We start from the raw sequence: 24,306 nt of genomic DNA, 5'->3' as shown, positions 1-24,306 counted from the left end.
GTTCTGAAGCTTAGTTATCCACCAGCTTCTTGCCTTCTCAAAAAAAGCATTAGAATATATTTAAATGCAATTTTATACTGGAATTTCTAAAAGTGTAATGGATGCAGAAAGGGATGAAATTATGGGGATACATGTACTGGGGATTATTGCAAGGTCACGTGCCGTATCCAGCCACATTCAAACAGAACGCTACCCATCCTACAGGTCCTTAGACACCCAGGGGCCAGTAATAGCCAACACACAGGTGTGCTCTTGAGGTTACAAATACAGTGGTACCTCAGGGTTACAAACTTAATTTGTTCTGGAGGTCCATCCTTATCCCAAAACCGTTCTTAACCTGAGGCACGCTTTTGCTAATGGGGCCTCCCACTGACACCGTGCCACCGCCGCACAATTTCCGTTCTCATTCTGGGGCAAAGTTCTCAACCCGAGGTACTACTTCCGGGTTAGCAGAGTTTGTAACCGGAAGTGTTTGTAACCCGAGGTACCACTGTAACCACCTCCTTATGTGGCAAGTGGCACTGCTTCTCACGTAATCTACTAGCTAAAATAACTCAATGGCAATAATGCATACACAGTAACAGATGGCATGGGGGAGTCCACATCACTCACCTGCTTCTGGTTGTGTCACTGCTGCATACCAGAACAGAGGGACAAGGCAGAGGTCTCCTATCTCACTGTCCTCGCAAATCTCTTTATACCAGTATGCAGCGGCACTGCAACAGAAGGTGAGCACTGCAGTCCAACCAACCCAACCACTGCTCCGCATACCAGTAGTTCTTGTAGAATTGCACTTTAAGCTATAGCTCTTTCTTCCAGGACTTGAACACATACATAGATATTAAGGGGGAATTAAAAAGATAAAATACTTGCCTGCAACAAGTAATGAAAGGAGCAAAAACTGCATACAGACCAGAAAGAAGAATGGCGGGCAATCGCTGTTTATCTGTAACTGCAACATGTAAAGTACACACAAAAATTTATCACAGATGAGTTACAGTCTCACATTAGTGGTGCATAGATGAAGTAAACAGCAGCAACATAAAACACATAAGAAAAACAGTAACAATATCACATTAACAGCTTCAAGGAAATACAAGTCAGACAATATTAGAAGAACTTATTGTTGCAAATTATCAAGCAGCACTCTTTTCTTTAAATGGTCAGATGTGTAGGAAGCTAAGCATAAAGGAACAATGTGACTAATATAACAGAGGAATAATTATTTTACTTTGGCAATTCTAGACCCAAGAGGTACAACCTAGCCAAAGTTAAGCACAGTGAAGTCTATATCAATGGGAGAGGTGACTGTTTTTTGTTGGGTTGTAGTCAATGTTGTTCCATGTTAAGAACACTGATTTGATACTTTGTGGTAGCCCAGGGCATCTTATCTACTCATCTATCTCCTGAGTTGGAGTGAGCCTTGCCAGGTTTAGGCCTCACCAGCGTGACAAACACATTGGGAAGGAGGAGGAGGAGATCTAAGCATTCCTTAATCTGTCCTGCCTTTACTGCAAGCTGCACATGTCTTTGCTTTCTGCTTCTATGTCCTTCTATTCTGACTTTCTTCAGGCTTGTTTGTTGTTTTCCTTCTCTTTTTCTTGTCCTAAGAGAGACAGAGAGTGGCTGGCTGGCTGGCTGGCTGCTTGACCAAGCATCTGATTGCATTCAGAAGTGTCTGAGGCATTTATGGTGAGTGCCATTTGTCTCTCATCCCCAGTCGCCATATTTGTCTGCTGGAGCAATGGTTTGCATCCCAAGGGAAATGCAGGAAGTGGCCCCTGTTGACCTTCCCAATAAAAAAGCAGCTGCCAGAGGGGAAGCAGGCCCTGGACTGCTCCTTCTGGCGTTCCATGGAGGACACAGAGCAGCTCGGAATGCCCAGAAGATTGGAAGCACCTTGGCAGAGTGTCAAAAGCTGGCAGGAGAGGGGGTTCCTTTAGAATAGCTCCTGGCCTCACTTTCCCACATCCCAGAGGCAGAGAGGTTCACCCAATTCTGGATCTGCAAGGCCAAAATGCTGACCTGTCAAGGCCCATTTGGTGCAGCTGGGCTACATGGCACTGCCGCTACAAGAAGTGAGGGAACCTGCTGTGAATATTCTGAGGAACCTGAGCTGGGCAGCCTGGGGTAAACAATGGATTAAGGGCCCTGGACCAGGAGGTGGGGTGCTAATGGCTTCCCTCCTTGCTTGGGGACCATCTTGACTGAGTTCTGGAAGACCTGCTACTCAGGATACTTACAAATTCTTGGGGTGGGGTTCAGGATTTTTTGTTGGGGGGTCAAGATTTAACTTTTGAGATACTAATTTTGCTGTTTTTGATAAAGTGGCACCTCTGGTTAAGAACTTAATTCGTTCCTGAGGTCCATTCTTAACCTGAAACAGTTCTTAACCTGAGGTACCACTTTAGCTAATGGGGCCTCCTGCTGCCGCCGCCATCGCACGATTTCTGTTCTCATCCTGAATCAATGTTCTTAACCCAAGGTACTATTTCTGGGTTAGCAGAGTCTGTAACCTGAAGTGTCTGTAACCTGAAGCGTCTGTAACCCGAGGTACCACTGTACTGATTGATTATTTTTTTAAATCTTTCGATTATGTTGTGTACATTTTATTTATCACTCATGGCTACTTTTGTTATGTTTGCAGTTATGTAATTATTTTCATGTAAACTGCTTTGAGAATGGTTTTAACTATGGATAGGCAGCATACAAATAAACAATGATAATGATAAATCTAGTTGAAGTGCTGTTTGCACCTCTCACAGGTGTGACCAAGTTACCTGACCCAAAGCCAGTGACTAGATAAGTTCCAGTTCCTGTTCCATTTACATCTGTGACCAAGGATGAGTGGAACTCTCTGCTGAAGTACAAAAAATATGCTTGTTTTGGCTAACAAGTTTTATGTTCTACTTCTTGACATTACAGAACTGCTGAAAGTACCTTCCTGTTGCTAATCTACTCTGCCACACTTTACACCTGAAAGATGGTCATGCACAATTTGGAGATGCCACTGAGACATGTCTAGATTTCACCCTGTGCACCTGAGCTCCAAAAAAACAACTGGTTCATCTAGGGACACTTCTGGACACAGTAAGAGGGTTTATCCCCTCAGCATTGGACAGAGTAATCTGAATTAAAGCAGCCACCAGAAGTCCCTTAAAAGCAAAAAAAAGTGGTCATTATGCAGCTGTCCCATGCCTTTGGGTGTGCATATCAGCATCACAAGCACCACCTTGGGCAAAGCTCCATGCCAAGCCATCACAGTGGGTGCTACTGCCTTAGAAGCACTCACCAGTGACTGGTGACAGCAGAAAGACACCATCACCTCACGATTCCACATCATCTCTGCCTGGCGGACAAATAGCCACAGCTTATGTAAAGGCACTCCCCCTGAAGATCCAACTCGAGCCATCATCACACTGGATGACAGCCTGCTGGGCTGGGTCTCTGTCAACATCTTTCAATTCAGGCCCTGTGGTCTCCTGTGAAGGTAGCCTATTTTGGGGTGGGGGGGGGGTGTCAACTAGCTCAAACTCACAACAGCCTACCTGGTGATTCAGCACATCTCCCCTCAGTTTTGCCTTATTCACATCATTTTGTGCATAGACAATGCTACAGACAAATCATATTTGAACAGGCAGGGAGGCAGAACAGGGAAAGACCCGCAGTAAGAAGCATCCCTCCTTACTGCAGAGAGATTTGAGGCAGACAGATTCCCTTTTCGTGTCCTTTCAGCTGCCCACTCTGGGGCACAGGGTTTCCACATCCATCCTTGCTAGGTGGGCTAAGGCTTGCATTGTCTTTGCATACAAAATTCAAAAGATTCCAATACCAAAAAATGTGGCAGTGAATTCCACAAGGGCTGCAGCCTTTCCACCAGTGCTCCTTTAGAGCAGTGCTCCCCAACCTTGGGCCTCCAGCTGTTTTTGGACTACAATTCCCATCATCCTTGATCACTGGTCTTGCTAGCGAGGGATGATGGGAGTTGTAGTCCAAAAACAGCTGGAGGCCCAAGGTTGGGGAACACTGCTTTAGAGGATATCTGTAAAGCAGATATGAGTGTAGCCCCAAAAACCTTTTGTCAAACACTATAAAATTGACAAGTATGTCATTTAAAAGTATGTCAATTTTACAGTAAATTGACAAGCATGTCTCAGCTGAGGTTGAGGCTGTCCTTCAGCAGATCTTCCCAGATCAACTGTCAAGGTCCTGCCCAAACTGGGATTAGCCATTTTATGTCCCAACCAGACAGGCTCACTCCCGCTATGAGTGCAATTTGCACCTGCCTGAAATACAGGTCTCCATAGTGTGAGTGAGCTAGTTAAGGGCCACACCCATATTCAATGAGTGTAATAAAATTTGAGAGTTGATTGGAAGTATCACTTTGTTGGGATTAGGTTGGCTGCGTAATTATCAAGCCTTGCTTTCAAGGCAAACTTACTCCTGTTGCGGTTCTACTTTTGGGGAGGGACGATTGTATGTTTGTCCTTGTTACTGTTCTATTTCATAACCATTTGAATTTCAGTGCCTGCTTTCCACTTGTCGAGTCCATAGACTGAGGAATGCTGGGAGCTCCGCCCCCTTCCCAAGACATTTGTCTTGCCTTTGCTGCATTGGTGGGTCCTAAAACCCATCCTCACAGACTCACTCAAACCTCATAGATCTACGTTTCAGGTAGGTGCCAACCACAGTTTTTCACAGAGGAAAACCTTTTAGCCCTATACCTTTGCCGTATATCCAGACATCACGAGCATCACATTTCAAACACAATGGACCGAATAGTTAAAGAGAACCTCTTTTAAAAAAAACCCATAAACAGAGGAAGTTTCATCAAATAATGATGGGTGGGGGCTGGTCTGCTTTACAGCAATTCTATTATTCAGAGAGATTACTTAAGCACTAATGTAGAGGCTTTTATCTTTGTTCCCTTTTAAGATTAAAACAGCTACTAAACATTCAGGAAGCATACTGTGCATTGTGGCTTTTCAACCAAAAGCAATTTCAAAAGCCAATTCACAGAATTATTTTTGCCTCCCATATTTGTGACTCAACATACACATCCATGTCTCTGATGTTAGAAAACTTTTAACAAGAGAGCCGACCTAAGAAACAGTTAATGTCCTCAAGTATCCAATAAGTCACATGTTTATGAACTCCTGAAAAAAACACTTGTTTTAAAACCTAGCAGAAAGTTTTCTATAAACTCCATGGGACATTAAAGGTAGTCCACTTCCTACTATAAATTTAAAATCACTAACATTCAAATAAAAGTATTGCATCCAAGTCCAGCAAGGGGGATGCGACGGGCAGAGGGAAACTTCCTGCCTGTGGGTTGTCTGCTGGATCAGGCCTTCCAAAGGCTACTCTATGAGGTAAAAGGGTGGGGAGGAAGAATCCACCATGATCAGTGCCAGCAATCTCTCTGCAAGCACACATAGAATCATAGAATAGAATCATAGAGTTGGAATAGACCACAAGGGCCATTGAGTCCAACCCCCTGCCAAGCATGCTAAGCTGTAGGCTCATAATGTACAACTATGTACATAGAGCACTTGGATTGGGGACACAGTATTATATTACTAAGCTAGGAGCTAGCCCAACTTCTCACCTAAATCACAGGCTTTTATCATATGTAGATAAATTCCAGAATGAACTTAAATGGATACTCCATTATCCAACTTTTTCAGATATCCAAAGTTTTCCTCACCTATATTAGCATTTCATGCCTCCAGCAATACAGGAGGAAGAAATTCCCTCATCAGACTTTTTGTTTTCACTTCGAAAGGAGAAACAATATATAGAGTCTACAGAATGTGAATACTGCAGTAGAGAAGAACCAGAAAATACTCTACAAAAATATAGTTATATACGCTTTTGGTAGAATATCTGCAGTTCAGAATAAAATACTTTAGGGGGAAAAACCTGGCTGGCAGAAGGACTTAAGAGTGTTGCAGACTGCATATAAAGTGCTTTAACTACCAATATCCAAGTTTTGAGTATCTGGAAACTGAAGTTACCTATACAATTTTTGGGATGATCTTCAGAACTATTTAAAACTTTATATAGAAAGAGAAGTTTACTAGCCCCTTTTGCACCAGTGTACATGCTAATAGGATAATTTCAACATCTAACATTTTAGTCTTACCCCCAAGCCCATATTTCAAAAGTCAATACACCATCAGTTCTTACTTGCTTTGAATTAGTAAGTACTAAACTGGTGTATTTTCATGTACCTTTTACATCACCTGATGTATCCACTCACCACTCAACCATCGCTACTGTATTAGTGAAAGATTTCCAGCAAAGCTGTTGCCCAAGGATTGTAAGCTTTCTACAACACATACAGTTGACCACCCTGATCCAAATAACAGTGATCCATGTAAAGAAGCACACTTGCATACACAGCAGCCAGAAGGACCAGGATGGGATGGGAGCAGCACATCTCTGCACTAGTCCAATGGCTGACTGGCATTGGCTTCGAGCAGTTATTAAACTTGGGTGAAAGCAGGGGGAAGTGAACATTTAAATCCTGGAACTTCTCGCTCTACCTCCAACACACAAGTGCCTAAATAAAACTGTGCTGTGTTGAATTTTACTTAAGTTCCTAAACAGGACTGGTCTGTGTTTGAGGGGGTCTGGTGGGGAATAGGGGATACCAAGACAGACTGTGGGGATCCCCAGGAAACAACTGGGGTCTGAAAGAGGCCTCTGTTTCCCAACCCTCATCATTCTGACAGAAAGCATGAGTGCAACAGCCTTCTCCTGCCCTATCTTCTTTAGGGCAGCATACCAATGAGTCTGACATCTTCCCAGTTTTGCTCACAGATAGCTAAGATGAGTCTTCTTCATTCAGTATTTTGCTGAGAACTGCGTCATAGTAAGGACTGAAGACCATCTTGTTGTAGTCAACAAGGCGAACGTACTTGATAGCAATTTCCTCCAGCTCTTTCTGAATAGGGCCTAATCCACCAGGAATGGCAGGAAGAGATTTCTGATGGCCAGAAGCAAGGTAGCTCTCCAGAAACGACTGGATTCTTGAATCTTGAGAAGGGAAGTAAATTATTAGTAAGACTTACTGAAAGATCCAAAATTCTTCTTTTGGTAATACACATCAAATAGGCCCATAATGGTGCTTTATTTTCATTTTCATACAACCGTCTTATTGCAATCACAGACAGAACAAAATCTGCTCCTGCCGCTTCCCTTTACAGGATCCAGCACTTAAGCATAGTTTCCCATTACATGAAAACTTTGAAACTGGCTTTTAGCTTCCAAACAAGACAGAGTCATTCAACCAAGGTTTAATGTTGGTTTAATACCTTGGCTTGTTTTGAAGCCATTAGTCATGGTTTCAGGATATGCATATAATAAGAAGCTATGGTTCAGTCCTGGCTTGCTTTTGCAGCTCAAGAAAGGGAGGAATGAAGCAGCAAGAAAGGGGCTGCCTACAAGTGCATACTGTTCGTGCATATCCTGGCTCTTGAAACCAGGATTTTTGGCTTAGTCTTATGATGCGCACATGCAGCCAATACAATCTCTCATCTCAAAACGAGTGCATTCACCCATTTGAAGCATTACTATCCCCTTCACTTTACAAAAATAAGATATACCCATGTCCTCAAATGTTATGTTTGACTTAGACATGCAGAACAATGGATTTTGCACAAGGGAAAAGAGCAGTCATCTGATCTGCAAAGCATACCTATCAGTTTGCACACAGTGTTATTAGGCTTGGCCACAGCCTGGATCTGTCCTTTAAGCTCCGTCTCCTTCTCAAGTGTGAAAGGTGTGAATCCATGTTGGGAAAGGCAGCTATTAACTTCAGCACAAATCTTTTCACTTATGACAGCCAATGCTTCACTCAAGTTGAAGGAGCTAGAAAAAGATGATCAAAATTCTAATATGTTTTAACAGCTCATAAGCAACATGGAATTGAACTGACAGGTTAGCTAATGTATGCCAATCAAACATGAGCTATATGGGTAAAAACCTTACAGACTGAGGAAACATTACTGGAGGAATCATCACACACCAACCACTTCCTTTTTAAAGAGGGAATTTGAGTTCTCAAAGAAACAAGCGGGTGTGTCTATATTGGGGGGGGGGGTGTCAGCAATTTCCTAGACACAACTGGGAGCTACATTAAGAAAAATTCAGACTCATAACTCTTCAGAATGCATATGTTTAAATGTTCTCCACACAAGAAACTACCTATAACCCTTTCCCATTCTGTTTTATTTCTTACATGTGAGAGTATCAGGAGATTCCCACAGCCCTGTAATCTGAAGTGATATAATCAAAGGTTACTCCAAATGTGAAGATTAGAATTATCCGAAAGGCTAATTATTCTTCATAATGGAAATTCCTCATAATTTCTAAAGCCTTTTACTACTTGGAGAAGTAGAGAAGAATGTGCAAGTCTCCTTTCAAAACAGGCCCAAGATCTAGTTGAAACTGACGTCTATATCATTCTGCATCACCCTATAAAGGGCCTCAAAGGCGCACGATACTCACGGGAGGTGTAGACCTGTCAGCAGTACCCGGATAACCATTTTGAGATTGGCCGTAAATGCTGGCAAGCCTGAAAGCGCTGTGCCTGCAGCATTGAATGTTACCAGAAGAATCGCTCCAGTTAAAATAAGCTGGTCCAGTTCCAGCTGCATTTCCTGGAAGCGGCTCTGGTCCATTAGCACAGTCTGGGGGAAATTTTTTTTTAACACAACAGAGGATAGTAAATTCAGAATGCAGGGAAGAAGGCAAGATGATGTAATAGTTATACAGTGTAAGCTCTCAACGTTCATTTCCTAGTTCAAGAGACTGTCTGGTGAAGGAGACAGTGCTTCTAAAGATAACGGCAGCACCCTCACCTCAATCCTCTGGTCTAGCCAGGTGCTGTACTAAGTATCCTTGCAAGAACAGCCGATCCACCCAAGCCTCAGCAAAACATGTCAGGTTAGCCCTTTCATCCATGATAAGATTGCAGATGAGCATAGACCTCTTCCAGACTGACTAACAGCTCCACTTGACAAGAGGACTCAGTGTATAAGCGACCAGGAACTTCTGGATGAGCAGAGGGCCCAAAAAGAGCTGACAAAGACCAAACGCCAAGACCTCTAGCCCAGATGGTAGTCAGCCTCTCCATTTAAACTATGCCTCCCCGCTGCCCACAACCACTGAGGATGAGGCAGCATTATGGTAGCTGCCTGCCACACACAAGCACATCTTGACACCATCAGCCAAACGCACTGTATGCAGCATAAAGATTAGGTTCAAAGACAATAATCTAAAGACCAACAACAACAAGCACATCCCACACTACCACACAATCCCATACTCATCCCCATCCTTCGCATTCAAAGGGGCTTGCCCAAGCGAGTTCAAGTGTATGTCTGAATGCACCCTACCAATCCAAACATTGTTATAGTAACTGCAGAGAAGCAAATAGTTACCTCTGGAAAGGGCTTTTGCAGATGATCCCATTTGAGGAGCTTAAGGTATGCATGATTCTGTACAGCAACAGGACAGAGCACAGGAGCAGTACTGGTAGACGTGGCACCATGATCAATAGCAGGCACCATTCTGGATCTCAGGTCATCTGCAGCTTCTTGCAGCCACTCAGTGACGAAATCTAAGGAATCTGTTTTGAGGGAGAAACCAGACCATTTCCTCATCAACCCATTTTCCTGCCTATCCATTTGAAATATTTTTATACCGCCCTTGGTCAAAACTGATTGCACGGAATGGTTTGCGTGATATATGAACAAAATAAAAACAATCAAAACAGTTTAAAACAAAAGACATGAAAACAGCTGACAAATAAGATGAGCAGGTGCAAGATGTGAAACAATACTTAAAATGCCTAGGGGAATAGAGAGGTCTCTCATCATCACATCTAAAGTATTTCATACTTGGAGCTATGAAAAAGCCATCTCCCTACTTCGGATCAGCGTCACCTCCAATGTGAAAGAAATTTAGGGAAGGGTGTCGGTTCTTAGGGAAGATGGCCTTAAGAGTGAAGACATGTTGAATAATTCTACCCAAGGGCCTATTGTTTCTGGATTTTCAGCTGACTGAATTTTTTTAGCTGGTTAATAATTTGGCTTTAAAAACTGAAATAGATATCCAGACATTTGCACTCTGAATGTTTATTTTTATTAGCACTGCTCATTCCCCCCTAATACAGTTATGCTAAAACTGCAATATTTAAACTGCATTGCATGCTCCCATTCATGGCACTGAGAAACACCCAAAGTTTATGCAGAAGGACCTCCCATATACAGCTCATCAGACATAAGCCCCACTGAGTTCAGTAAGCTTTCTGCCGTTCATGGGGAGTTATTTTGGCATAATTATCAAATTAAGGACTGAATCAGCTTAATAAATTTGTCTTTTAATAAACAAAAAGCAGATCATTTAGCAATGCAAAATAACAAAAACCATACTTGGTTGTTTCTCATAAAGTTCCTGAAACTTCTTCCTTTCATATTCAACTGACTGCTGCATTAAATGTGGCCTTATGCTGGTGACAGCAAAATTAGCCATGTCCATTTTCATCAAGTCCAACACAGAAAAAATCTCTCTGCAAAATCAAGAAGACATTTCAAGCAGGTGTGTGTAGTTATTTAAGGACATTTATAAATCGTTTAATTTTTTTTTAAAAAAAATCAAAGCAGTGCACAGTATTTTAAAAAACGGTATCAATAAGAAATACAGCATGTCTAAATGTCTGCAGTAAATCAAATCACATGCCCTCAAAATTTGCAATATTTATCAAATGTAAAAGAAGGAGATAAAACAAATGAAAAAGTGAAGAGCTAAGGGGGCAAATCATATTTAAGTAATCTAACTGAAGAACTATGTGGGGAGAACTAGGAACAATCCCCCTTTAAAGAACAGGAAGAAATACAGTGCTTTCTAGAGAACAATTCTGTTAGCATATGTATTAAAATTACCTTGCTAACAGAAATTACCAATTCTGTTAGCATATGCTAAAAATTACCTTTAGGAGTTTTTCAGATCACTATCGCCCAATTCTTGCTTAGATGATAAGCCTGAGACAGCTTCCGACTGCAGTCGGGGCTTACATGAATTAATGCTCATCTTTACAAAAACAAAGAGCCCCCTCCCATACAGAAATTACAATGTCAGGCAGAAGGCCGGACTAGAATACTTTCCCATGCATCTGGTATCCAATGTGGAGAAAAAAATCTTTCTCCTCCTTTCCCTTCCCCTTCATCATTGAGGAACATACAAGCAAAATATGAATGCCCACCTCAGTCTGACATGTCAACTAAAGCTGTAGGGAGGGATAGACATAAATGCCACATTTTGTGTGCATTTAGGAGTATACATGGTTTTATTTACTTTCTAAACTAGCTGGGGAGGGAAAGCCCACTTGCAATGAATGCCTCTATAAAAGTAGTCTTGGGGAAAAATATTCCATATTATTCACTATTCTTGCACTTGCATTTTCACCAGTAACTTCTCCATCAAACAATCACGAACACACACATGTATTATTTCATTGCTACATGCATAATTTTTGTATTCTGCCAATGGTTATCAAAAACATTCAAAGTATTTTTCCATAGGCAGACACTGATTTAATGTGAGTACCTGAACAGGGGAACAATTTCATGAATGTCTTTCAGCTTCTTAATTTCCTCGTCTCTAGCTGGAGCACAGAGCGTTCCCATCATTCCAATAATGAACTCTGCCAACTTTGAAATGTCAAGGGCACCATTCTCTGCCTCCTGTTTTATCAGCTCCAGGTCTAGAGCTTCGGTAATCTGATTTCTTAATCTAGTATGGCCAGGCAGCAAAAAAGACAAAAGCGTCTGAAAGAAAGCAATGTTCCTTTGTTAGCTCATAGCAGTATTATGTTGCTGTATCAATCAACACTATTCCAAAGTGAATTAACAGTTGCAGCAATATTGTGTTACTAGGAAAAGTAAAATAAGGTCAAATCATTAACAGTTTTCATAGAAGTTTTCATTCACTTTGTACAGAAGAACTGTTTCGGGGTTCTATCCAATGAAGGAATCCCATGTATACAAGGATTTCTGCTTGCTCAAGAACATCCCCTTCCTCTCCTCCATCCCCCCACCAGTCTATTGCAGGGCTTTTTCCAACCCCCTGGAGCATATTTGGAGGATGGAATGTGGGGAGACGGAGGGGTAGTTCCATTCTGAAAGTGGAAGCCCTTGCACAAACAGGATGACTTTGCTGGATGCAACCCTTGGTTTCTGGAGCAGGGGGTTAACTCTGGTGCTTATGTGTGTACGCATGCATAAGCTCCAGTGTATTGAAGGGTGACAAATTCTGCTCCATTTTATATCCTTAAACTCACGTCTGATGCTTCCATTGTGCAAAGTGGTGTCAAGGAGGGACATCAGCAGGGAAACAGGGGGTGTGAGAAAGGGTACTTAACCTGTTCTTCAACTGCCACTTTGCTGAAATTTTAGAATGATTATTTCCATCACAAACATGGGTCTGAAACAGAGATGGGGTTGCAGATTGCAAGGGGGAAACTGTAAGAGAGGGTAGGATTAAGCTCTGCTTCTCTTGCTGCCGCTTCTTCCCTGCAAATCTCCTTCTACTGACCTCACTTTGCAGAGGAGAAGCAGTGTGCAGGTTCTGAAGATACGCGGAGACACAATGAGTAGTTCCAGCACAGATGTTAAAGGGGCTAGGGAAGAGGAATGAAATGCCTCAGTCAATCAAGTGGCAGACTGTGACCGATATAATTTTTCACTAGCGACAGGTTGTAAATTGGATTACGAGACAACAGAAACTGTTTGCCATACTGATTCCAGAGCACAGTGGGGCAGGGCTTAAGGCTATGAGTCATTATGGAAGCACTGCAAAGCTATCCAAAGGATTCAGGTGTTGCCTGCCACCAGTCCATGCCCTTATGAAACAGGGTCAACGCTGAAGACAGGACACTAGACTAAAGATGCCACTGGTCTAAGAAAATAGGACCTGCCTTGATAGATCAGGCCAATTAATTTATCTAGTCTTGTACATTGGCTCCAGCAGTACCCAATCAAACGCATTTGTGAAGCTCGAACAGGACATGAGGATCTCTAGTTGTCTAAATCAAAGATGCTTCTGATCATGCCTCATCATATATTTACAACTCTTTGCAGATATTAGCAGACAACATAGATGAAGTCCATCTGGAAGATAATATAATTACTTGGACTTTCAAAAAGCTTTTGACAAAGCACCTGCCAAAGGAACTTAGCAGTCGCAGGAAAGCAGGGCAGAACCTTTTTATGGGCTGGCTACTAGTTAGAAAACAGGAAGCAAAGAGAAGGAAGAAATGTACTGGGAGCAGGAAAGAGTGTAGGTCTCTGAAGACCTGTACTGGGATTCACACAGTTGCAACTACCCTTAAACAATGTAGAATCATGTATGGACAAGAAGTATGCTTATGGAAATACATTAGCCCCTCTTACCTCTTTGATCTCTCCCACAAGTTTAATTGCATGATCATATGACGGTGGATCTTCCTTTAGCTGTGTTTCCAGGCAATCCCAAAAAGCTTTGTGGACAATATCCCTTACTCTTCTTTCAAGGCTGAGAAGCAACACAACAGGAGAAGAAAACTGAAATGGTAATTCTAACACAAAGCCAAGTACAATGAGCTTGTGACGCTTCGAGGGGGGGGGGGAACCATCACTAGCAGTTAGATGGTTACTTGAAATGTCCAACATTACAGTTGATGAAAATACATTGGTAGAGAACAAGATAATTCACTGCGTCCAAGAGGAAGTTCTAGCTCAAAAGGAACATGTAAGGGAGACTCTGTCGCCAAAATGGGATGAAAAGGATAGGGGATGTAGCTGCCAGAAGGGCTGGAAGGTTTTGAGAACTCCCTCCATAGATAATATGCAAAACAGCTTCCTAAATGAGTTGTGTGGTGAATGTGGAAATTTGAATCATAGCTGATTATGTGTGTATTCTGATGTAAGCATTCTATCTCCTCCTATGGCAGGAATGCTCTTAACAGACTTTATGTAGAAACATGAACATAACGTTCCCTGACTACATATAGGATATAACACTTGAGCTAGATGTACAATGCTAACCTTCATGGCTAGATGAGCCTGTTGCTGATGGCCTCGGGGGAAAGGATGTGGTTCACAGGGTGAGGAGGATCCCATGCATTTGGTTCATGGCAAACAGAATATGGTGTATCCACTGTTAACAAGCTTATGTTCTCTTAACAAATGCCTGGCCAGCCACAAGATTTTCTGTATTTCTCACTTCCATGTAAAAACAGTGAGATGTTTTTAACTGATTTTTTGCCTACCCCTGGATCCACTAGTTGCCTTTTCGTACAGCAAAAATTATATTTTTGTTTTAAACTTTTTAGGCCTGTGACAATAGACATATTACCTGTTTTCTGGCAATTCGGCTGGCTTAATCTGGAAGCCTCCATTGACGACAATTTCATGGGCCAACACCATGTTGGTAACTCCTTTTGCCGTTTCCATTAGCTCCTCCACTGACACAAACTGAGGAGGGCTGGCTGTAAGGCAATGAAATATACTTCAGCAAAATGTCCCATTAATTTTAAAAAATGGTAAATTAACAAAGATGACTGTTCCCATCTCACTGAGCATGGCCTGTATTATTTTAAAGTTTACAGTACCTAAGAATTGATAAGGATGGACAATCGAAGATACCACTGGAAATAGTAGAAGTAAATGTCCACTATGTTTCAAGAATGTCCTCAAAAAAGATAAGCTATCTAATGGTGCATCTCAACCTTTCCCAATGTGGTGACTTCCAGATATGGTTGGCCTGCAATTCCCATCATCCCTGACTGGCTGGGGCTGATGGGAGTTGGTCCAACAAGATCTGGAGGGCACCAGGGTAGGGAAGGCTGCCATGTTCAGTCTCTAACCATCCTGTGGAGTTTGTATGCTACCATCATGTTTGAAGCTGCACAAAGAAGTGGGCTGTTTACAGGTCATTCTGTGCAATTCCGTGCCTGTAAAATTCAAAGATGAAGAGAAGGAATATGCTTCTCCTCACCAAGCCTTCTGAGAAAGGAAGGTATGGTCACAAAAAGGGGAAAGTGAAAGCTGTCAGATGGGCAGAATTTGTGCTACAATAACGTCAAAGAGGAAAATTGGAAAGGAGGGCTATTAAAGGGAAACAAAAGATATAGCCCTTCATCAATGTGTGAGGTATGTTGAATTCACGACATTGGAAGCAACCAAAAACTTTGGCATTTGAGGAAGAAACAGAAAGGAAAAGCTGCAAGATTTCCAGCTTCAGGAAATCAAAATTGAGATTGGACTACAAATAAGCATGGGGCAGTTTTCTATTAATGTGCCCCAGTAATGCTAGGATTCTCACTTGTGCAATGAGATTCCTGAAGTGCAGCCGCTTGAAATAGATGATTCTCGGGGTCCCTTACAACACTACAATTCTGTGATTCCATGACTTTCACACCCTCTCCTTGCATGTACCCTCCCCAAAACTGCTCAAGAGATTTGGGGAAACCATTAGAACAGATTTAGGGGGCATGTGGGAGTAGGACGGGATAAAACATTCAATTGCTCAAGTAGAAGTCCTTGCGTTCACAGAACATTCACGTAGCACTACTTTGGATACAACCCACAATTCTAACATTGGGTGTCAATCCAATGTCTTATTTCCTCCCCATGCATTGGAGTATGTGGTGCAATATCACAAAGTGAGGTAGAAAGCCTGGCTCAACATTACTACTTGTTTAATAAATACGTTTTATTGAATAAAAAAACATACTGTTCAGAAAATGCTCCATTTATAGTGAGAAAATTACCTTGGTGTACAGAACACAGAGAGAGAACTCCTGGAGGGTATTTTGGTTCTGAAGAGGGAAGTCAGGTTTGAATTAGTAATTTTGCTTACCTTGAGGTGTATTGCCTCTGCTGGGACTTGGCGTATTCTGTCGAATCTTTTTTCTGGAAGACTGTTCGGAGTTATCCAAGTTGTCCTGCTGATTATCTTCTGATTTACCTGATGTTCCTTCACTTGTATCTGGCCTGCCTGGGTCCTGGGACATTCTCAGCTTTTTGGATTAAGAAGAAATAAATTAAACCAATACACACACTCCCACTGAGGCCAAATTCTCTGCTAAATCCTGCATCTAATTCAGTTAGTCCAACTAGGATTCTACCTAAGAATTTTGAGGGGAAATTCTCTGAAATTGGGGGGAAGGGGAGAAATATGTACTGTACAGAAGTTACACCTATTTATTTAAAAACACTTGAATAAAATAACACTGTTTCAATATTGACAATGTTGCCTGGAGACGTTTGGGTAACAATCAACTAACAAGGATTATAGATAATCATCATCATCATCATCATAGCAGCAACTGTAATTTCAAATACAGAAAGATAGTAGCTCTGACATCATGGCATATTAAGAGCTGTGATATAGGCTGGAAAATAATCCCTTTCCCAAAGTACATGGTATTATAACCTTAATTAGTAACATAATTAATAGATATAATACCAGGCAAATAAGGCAGTTTTAAAGTTATAATTAACTTTTCTCAGGTGGCTATATTTGACGAAGCATAAATGTATATGCATATAAAATACATGCATGCGTGATAAAATTATTTGGGTCTGGTTAAAGTATGTTAACATTTTTCAACAATTTCCTGGGTTTTGTCACCTTTTTAATTTTGTGAAATGTAACCATATAAGGAAATGTATGCTACTGAACAATCACAACAAAAATACTATTCAAGTAATGCTTTTTAATTAATTTGCATGTAACATTTAAACCATATTAGAACTACATTAAGTGTACTTAATTGATTCAACCTATTCCCAATAAAATATTTGACTTCAAATAGTTATGAGTATACTGGGGGGGGGGTGGACTTTGATGTGTTCATACAGTTTTGCTTACTAAATATAAGTCATACATGCTAAGGGAGTTCCCCATCAATTTAGGGCACCAGAAAACTTTCCCAGAAATGTTTCTAGAATATTTCTGGTTTTAACTTTTCGTTTCAGAAAATGTTCTGTTTTCAGACTTTAGCAATGGCTTTTGTAAAAAACCAAAAAAAAAAAAAAACCCCAAAAAACTCTGGCCCCTATGATTACTGCTAGAACATTAATTCACCTAAAAGGCAGTAAGTGATGAAACAAGAGACCTTTGCTATCCAATGATGTGAAGATGTGCAATTGCCACCACAGATCACACACATTTACCAAACTAACATCATCTCAAACAGAACACAGACTATGGGAAGCAGTTCACACTTTCAGCATCAAGTCGCTGAGCAATGAGACAAGTGATGCTGATGGATATGAAGATCTGTCTTTCATCTCCCCAGGAAATGCTGATATGAATCAGATACTGCCTCTCATCGCTTAAGACTACAAAACAAAATCCATCCCAGTAAAGACCATCTGGGATATGCAAAGCTGGCTGATTGCCTGGTTAGCTAGTCTAGAAGGGAAGCCTCTAAATCAGCAAAATGGACAAAGGAAAGGAAGAACAAAGAAGAAATGCCTCACGCAATTCTTACTATAAATTTTTTTTAAGAAGAATTGCTCAGCGGTAGCAAATGGGATTTGAGCAGTCTGGGTGGGGCGGGAAATCTGACCTTTTGAGTCTATAATCCTATATAGGCATTCAGGATCATATTATAATTGCATGAGGCTGGAAAACACATGCCTGCCCCTTAGATGCCATTACCCCAGCCTCTCCACAATGCCATTCATGTTAGTGGAGTCACATCAGCATTCCAAATGCATGAGATGGATCTCCAAGCGCTCAAGGTTCCAGCTCATGGGGCCACTTGGAAGGGTGTCACCACCCCCCAGGAGCACCCTGCAAAACAGGGCAGGCAGGGTGACTGATCACAGTCCCACTCCCCAGCCTCATGTGATCATAGGCACATGATCCTGAGGGCATGCACTAGATGATGGTAGCCTCTTTGCCATATAAATGAATTGTCACATAAATGAACTGTCACACTTACTTCTCACTTAATGTCCTTGGACCAAGCCTTCAGGGTGTAAGAAAAGGGCAGAGAGCCAGCGAAGCAGTGGGGCGAGACTACAGCTTCAAGTTCTGCAAAGCCAAACAGAAGCAAGAGGTCTGTAAGAAAGCCATCACAACAGAGTTAGGTTCCACAGCAGCAAATACAAAACGCCAGTAACAAAGGGCAGATTTGCAAATAAGCACAGGAATCTGGCATCCCAAGCCTCCCAAATCTCTTACATGGAAGGAGGCCCTACTTGTTTAGATACAATTTATACATAAATAGGCTTGTGACTGATCACAGGAATTTAAAGGCAGGCTGTCACAGCAGTATCCTTCCCATATGACATTTTCCTGCAGTCACACTGCTATTTTCATTATACTGTACTGTCTGCTGTGTGTAGAAAAAAATCCTAGTTATTTTGTATTCACAATGCCTCTTTCGAACTCACTGGCATCATTTGAAAAGCATTTGGAATCCACTAGGCATTCTGTCAAGTTTACTTCAACACAAGTGACACTGAGTTAATTAACATTCAGAAATATATCTCATAATAACACATCAAACATTAAAATGCTTCCCTATACAGGGCTGCCTTCAGATATCTTCTAAAAGTTGAGTAGTTACTCATCTCTTTGACATTCTGATGCAAAGGAAAGTTAGAATTTTCTCAGGATTCATCTTCTTGAGTTTTGACACAAACACAAGTTTCCCAAACCCAGAAGACCCAAAGTATGTATGACTGATATAACCCAGCATCGACACCTGTTTGTATATTTAATATATTATTCACATTCTAGACAAAACTTCTAAAATAAATAGAAACATTAGAGCAGACAGAGTTTTCAATGAAGGCAGAATTGTGTCTGGACTTCTACCAGTGCTGCCTTCAGTTTTTCGAAGTAAGTGTTGGTTAATAGTTTATGGATTAAGCAAAGAGCTTCAACAAATAGAACAAAACAAGACACTTTGCTAGATTATAGTGTACCATGTTGCTATTTTCTCACCCCAGCTTTGGAAACAGATGACTGTATAGGAAATGAGGGATTTAAATAACCGGTTTTCCACTCTAATAATTAAAATTAAACATCCCTAACTATACCCATGATTTACACATATTTACGGTTTGCACTAAGCTCCCTGGTGTCATATGTAGTTTAATGGCTCGGCTGTCCATAAATTGCCAAATTAAAAAAGGAAGCAACCTACAATGCACTGGATTCTTCTGAGCGCATTCAACAGCAGAACTATGCCTGTGTGACCAACTCCAGCCAAGTAGTTCTACAGCCTCTGACATCATGGAGTCTTTTAGCATATGCTCGTGAAAAAGAATCCAAAATAGCAACATCCCCATCAAGAAGGCTGATTTCTCAGACACCGAGAGACAAGCTAGATATGAAAATGGCAGATCCAACATGGATCCTGCCAACTCCATATGAAGTGGTGGAGTGGCAACTGAATGGAAGCAGGGATATGTGGGTTGGGAAAACTAACTCCCCCTCCCAGTAAAAACTGCTGTACATCTGCTGCTTTTCTCCAGCACGATTTATTTTGGTTCAGAGTCTCACTGAGAGGAAAACAATAATGGCAGTTCATTGGACAAAAAAAAAAAGATGGGGAGAGTCACATTTACCATCCCTCTGACCACTTTTACATATGGGTTCTATGACAGTAAAGATTTGGGTAACCGAGACGGTAAAACCTGTTTGGGTTCTACCACCTCAGACTACAGACTATATGACTGAATCCTTTTCCTTACACACACACAAAAAAAGATTTCCTTCACTAAATGTCAGGGAGATGAGTTCTAGCCGAGGTTTCTTCCTAACATGCTTGCCTTTATCATGCGAAATATGCTACAGTACTTCTACAGACACTTCCATCATTTTCCTTTCCCATTCAGTTCTCATCTCAACACTTACTTCCTTTTAATCCTGATATCATTTCCCCATATGATCCTCCCCACTTGTTATCATCGCTTTCCCAGATTGCCCTCTCTTTACTTTCTTCAGAAGTTCTTTGGTGGTCCCTTTCCCCATCATTCTTAGACCCACCTCATTTTTTTCACTCAATCTTTTCTTTTCTATTTTAGCATTTCCAACTTCACTTTGGTTTTGTGTGTTTTCCTCCTTTTAATGCAGTAGCCTTTGTGCTGTAATGACCCTTAAAGGTTTATGAACCGCTTGCCAGCACAGGTGAGAAGTATTTAATCAGCGAAGTGGTTGAGTCTGCCTCTAGAAGTATGTGTTTGCACCTGCTTGTGTTTAGACTAATGAATAAACCTGATTGATGTGTGGCGGGCTTGCGCATCCTTGAGTTTATTTCACAGAACTTCTGAGAAGCAACCACCATAGCCTTCCCTAGAAACCACAGGGTTTAATTTCAGACAGGACTTCACAGCTTCAGAACCTTGGGCAGTGTGACGCTCACACTAAAAATATGCTAATCATTATAATGACTTATTCCATAACAATGAGCCTATGCAACCAGCAGATATGCATTGAAAAATGACATCCATGTCAAAAGGCTATAATTTCCAGCTAGGTTTGCACCCTGCCACCTCCCAATTAAGGGGTTTCTGAACAGAAGGCAGCAAAGGAGAATGAGAGAAACAGAGCAATACAGATCAATGAGACAGAATTCCTCTTTGATGTCTTCCAAACTTTGCAGCCAAGTTTTAACAGCACTGTTTACAGCAGGGGTGGAGTACATTGTTTCCCAAGAAAATGCTCCCCCCCCCCCCACCACCATCACACAGAAAAAAAATGGCACAGCACTGATTTAAATCAATGAAGTTCAAACCAGGTGGCTTTACAGGCATAAAAAGAAAAACTGAGGCTTCCTCCCCACTCACTTTTTCTACCATCATGCACACATCCTCATATGAATGTAGACAAGTGCTTGGAAATAAAGCAGCAAAATTTTAAAGTTTTGTATAGTCCCCATTATCAAAAAGTTTCCTTAGCACACATCAAAACAGGTTATTATAGTGTTAGAGCATGTCTTGCCCTAAAGCATATTCATAAAATGCATATATATTATCTTGTTTGGATTTTATTTACACCACAGCATGACTATGCAGTTTCCTAAAAGTCTGCATGAAACTCTAAAAAGATGACTACCCAGACAAGCATGTAATGTTGAGGTTAAGAACTAGAAAAACGGATGTGAGTAAAGTGCCAGCTATTTCAGTTAAACTATATATTTCCCAATGTGACACATAAAAAATTCTCAGTGGGCACAGACAAAGCTTTGAACAACTCAGAGAAAGTAAAAATAAGGGATATCAGAGAACTGGTGTATTTCTTTCTGGGGAGCTGCAGAGTTATGAAATAAAATATATCCATTATATTCCAAAACCAGGAAAATCTTTAGATATAGGATTAGAACAATAATATCCATTTAGCAAATGAAAGACTGTTGCTGCAATCCTGTATTTGGGGGGGGGGGCACCTCGGTCCTAGGGGGCAAATGTCATCCTCCAAGCATCCTCCAAGCATCCCTTGGGACGCTCACCACACCACACCCCCTCCCCAGGGGACCCCCACCACTGGCCCTGCTCCATACCCTTCTTTCCTGGTTGGAACGCACCCTTGAATTCTCCACCCTGCCTGGCTGGGAGAATAGAGAGAGAGGTTTATGAATGTGTGTAGAAACCAGCCGACTATACAAAGGTAAAACTGAACAGTTGTTGCTCTTGCCACTTTGTCCTCTGGCCCTGCCCACCACTTACATGCGGCCCCTGGTAGGAAGTGGCGGAGGAAGGGGGTGCGGGGGCTGCAGTCGCCCTGGGTGTCATGGGGGGGGGGTTTGACAAAATGAGTTTGAGGGAAAGGCAGAGGAGAGGCTACAAGGGTTGGAGAGGCTCGCCCCGCCCCCGAGCAGCTAGCTATGCCGCTGCTGGGAGGCTGCCCAGAAGGGAAGGCAGGCCTTGATAATGCATGCATGCCTACCTAGCAGTAAAGTCCCACTGTGCTAGTGGAGCTCATTTCCGGACAGGCGCGCATCGGGAACTGACTGGAAATCGGCTGATTTTGACAGCCCTTCAAAACAAACTCATGCTTTACGGATGTTAACCCTTGACGAATGCTTCAGGCAGGGTAGACACGGTGGAATTTCCCCGCTCTCTCCATGCATGCTGATAAGCAATGCGATCCCTTCCGATTTAATCGGGATTAATGGCCCACACAGGACAAGGGTTGTGCTCTCTCCCGCATCCCCGTCGCGACCCCGGCCCGGGACCCCGATGCAGCCGAATAACAAGCAGCGCCAGTTCTGCTGCAGCGCCCGCAGGCGCAGGGACAGGGGCAGAGTTTGCGGCTCTCTGGGGCACCAAAATCCGACCCCACCACCCCCCAGCCCTGGTGCAGACAGGGATGGCAAGGGGTGGGGAGGGGGACCGGGCTGCAGGGGGAAGAAGACCCACCATTCCGCAGCCCCGCTTACCCGAAAGGGAGGCTTCGAGCGCAGGAAGACAGCAACTTTTTTGCACCCGGTCTCCGGAAAGCGAGTCCGGGCGGCGGGGGGCGGGAAAGGGCGCGGCCCCTCAACGCCAGCGCCACTAGCGGGAACTCCTCGCAATCCCCGTCGTCGTCCTCTTCCTCCTCCTCCTCACAGGCAGCCGGGAGCCTGCAGAGGGCAGGGGGAAGCAGGCGGCTCCTCACAGGGCGCCGCCATGTCTGAGCTCTCCCTCGCTAAAGCGGCAGCGGCAGCGGCTCAAAGCAAAGCGCGAGGAGCCCTAATGGGCAGCTGCGGGAGGAGGGAGGGAGGAGCGCGCGCGTGCCTGCGATAACAATACGCACGATAGCTGTCAATCAAGAGACGAGGTTGTTGGCGGAAGGCGTGAGGGGCTAAAGGCTCTTCCCTCCCCACCCCCGGGCCTTTTTTCTGTTCCAGAACTTCCGCTGCTGCATCCAGGCTTTTCCCACTGTACGTGTGCATGGAGGGAGGGGAGCGCCGTGCCGCACAAAAGCCCCACCACCGTATGCACACATACAGAGGCAGGGCTGAGTACTATTATGACGGCTTTTATTTTAAACCGCCGATAAACCTCGAAACAATGAACTGAGAGCCTAACGCCATGCGGACGACTGGCACGGGGCGTGCTGGAAACGCCTCCCTGCAAACAGGTTTCTAAGCATGCACGCTGTTCAAGAGGCAGCCTTTGTTTGGCTCTCTCGCACAGCCGTCCTGCAAAATAGGTTGCTGGTCAATGTCCGAAAGGGATCAGTCGGGCCAGCTGGTCAGGTGCATTGCAGCCCCGGGCATGTTTACTTGGGAATGCCGTCCTGCTGTGTTAACTTGCTCCCCAAGCTCCCTAGGGTACATGGCTTGGGGGGGGGGGGACGAAGACAAAAGAATGGCGTATGCACCCCAGTCACTGAATGGTGAGAGATTTCAAGGGTGCCCGCACCTATCTCGTGTTTGGTTTCTTTAAAATAAAATTAAAGTCACCTGAGATTCTGGCGTCGTTACGATAAACGGTTTTATTTACAGGCTGGCGCTGAGCATCATTTGGACTCTCAGCATCAGAGCGCCAAATAAAACTGCTCATTAGGTTTCAGGGGGGCGGTGGCTTCACAATGCCTTAGTACTGGATCCTCCCAGAGCGCAGAATCGGGCCTCTGGGTACTTTCAGCAGCAGGTGTGGGGTGTATGGGGAGCTGAGCTCCGGTGTCTAAATGATGCCTCCTTAATAAAAGAGGGTAGTTGATCGCCCTGCCAGCGCTATCAGTTACCTCGGGAAATTATGCTGCTTCCATTAACCCTCTCCTGACCAAACTACCTACAATCAATAATTAAAGCTATGAAGGAGCCCTTTAGATGACATCATTCTAGACTAACCAATACAAATATGCAACAACAAAAGCAGATACAACAAAATGCTATATAAAAACAATAGAAATCAACAAAAGCAACATACAATGCACTCAGTAAAAGTAGGAAAATAGAAAAGAAGAGGGGGCCTTCCTGAAAGATAGCCTATAACTACCAATAATAATAATAATAAGCTAGACGACGGCAATTAAATAGCTGGGCAAAGAAATGATTTGGAGAGATATACACTGTGTCACCACAGATAAAGTTTATTCCCTAGTCACCACCTACCTAACCTCCAATTGAAAACATGAGTGAATGCTGAGTGGGAAGCAAAACAGAACACATGTGAATAAATTCACATTGTGAGAATAAATCTACATTGTTCTGCAGAGGCAACTGACAGGGATCATATCACCTTATGTTTATTCTTGGAATAATCAAACTTGGGGAGAGTGAGTAGGGAAATTATATTCTTCCCT

General features: G+C 42.8%; 1 protein-coding gene across 4 annotated transcripts; it reads right to left on the bottom strand.

The window, feature by feature from the left end:
* Window positions 1-925: 925 nt before the first annotated feature.
* On the bottom strand, window positions 926-22,949 carry TCP11L1 (t-complex 11 like 1). 4 transcript variants are annotated; one of them, XM_028730381.2, is made up of 12 exons: window positions 22,454-22,949; window positions 21,575-21,622; window positions 18,005-18,123; window positions 15,910-16,069; window positions 14,404-14,536; window positions 13,461-13,581; window positions 11,617-11,837; window positions 10,443-10,579; window positions 9,450-9,637; window positions 8,515-8,696; window positions 7,703-7,875; window positions 926-7,041 (listed from the first exon to the last, which is right to left on the bottom strand). In XM_028730381.2, exons 4-12 carry the CDS (start codon window positions 16,061-16,063, stop codon window positions 6,830-6,832), a joined length of 1,521 nt encoding a protein of 506 aa, XP_028586214.2. In that variant the 5' UTR covers window positions 16,064-16,069; window positions 18,005-18,123; window positions 21,575-21,622; window positions 22,454-22,949; the 3' UTR covers window positions 926-6,829. The 4 variants fall into 4 exon arrangements, with proteins under 4 accessions (XP_028586214.2, XP_028586222.2, XP_028586196.2 ...); XM_028730389.2 differs by having other exon boundaries at window positions 18,005-18,096; XM_028730363.2 differs by lacking the exon at window positions 21,575-21,622 and having other exon boundaries at window positions 18,005-18,096.
* Between the last annotated feature and the right edge of the window lie 1,357 nt (window positions 22,950-24,306).

This window comes from Podarcis muralis, chromosome 1 (assembly GCF_964188315.1).
Source record: "Podarcis muralis chromosome 1, rPodMur119.hap1.1, whole genome shotgun sequence".
NCBI lineage: Eukaryota > Metazoa > Chordata > Lepidosauria > Squamata > Lacertidae > Podarcis > Podarcis muralis.
This window is presented reverse-complemented; position numbering and strand designations above follow the sequence as displayed.

What these genes read in the sequence shown, in the direction of transcription:
- TCP11L1 (XM_028730381.2), bottom strand. Translation starts at nt 16,063, where the DNA reads ATGTCCCAGGACCCAGGCAGGCCAGATACAAGTGAAGGAACATCAGGT. An exon ending in TGCAAAAGCCCTTTCCAGAG is followed by an intron (nt 8,697 to 9,449) that starts GTAACTATTTGC and finishes AATTTCCCCCAG; the next exon opens with ACTGTGCTAATGGACCAGAG. An exon ending in CACTGTGTGCAAACTGATAG is followed by an intron (nt 7,042 to 7,702) that starts GTATGCTTTGCA and finishes TCCCTTCTCAAG; the next exon opens with ATTCAAGAATCCAGTCGTTT.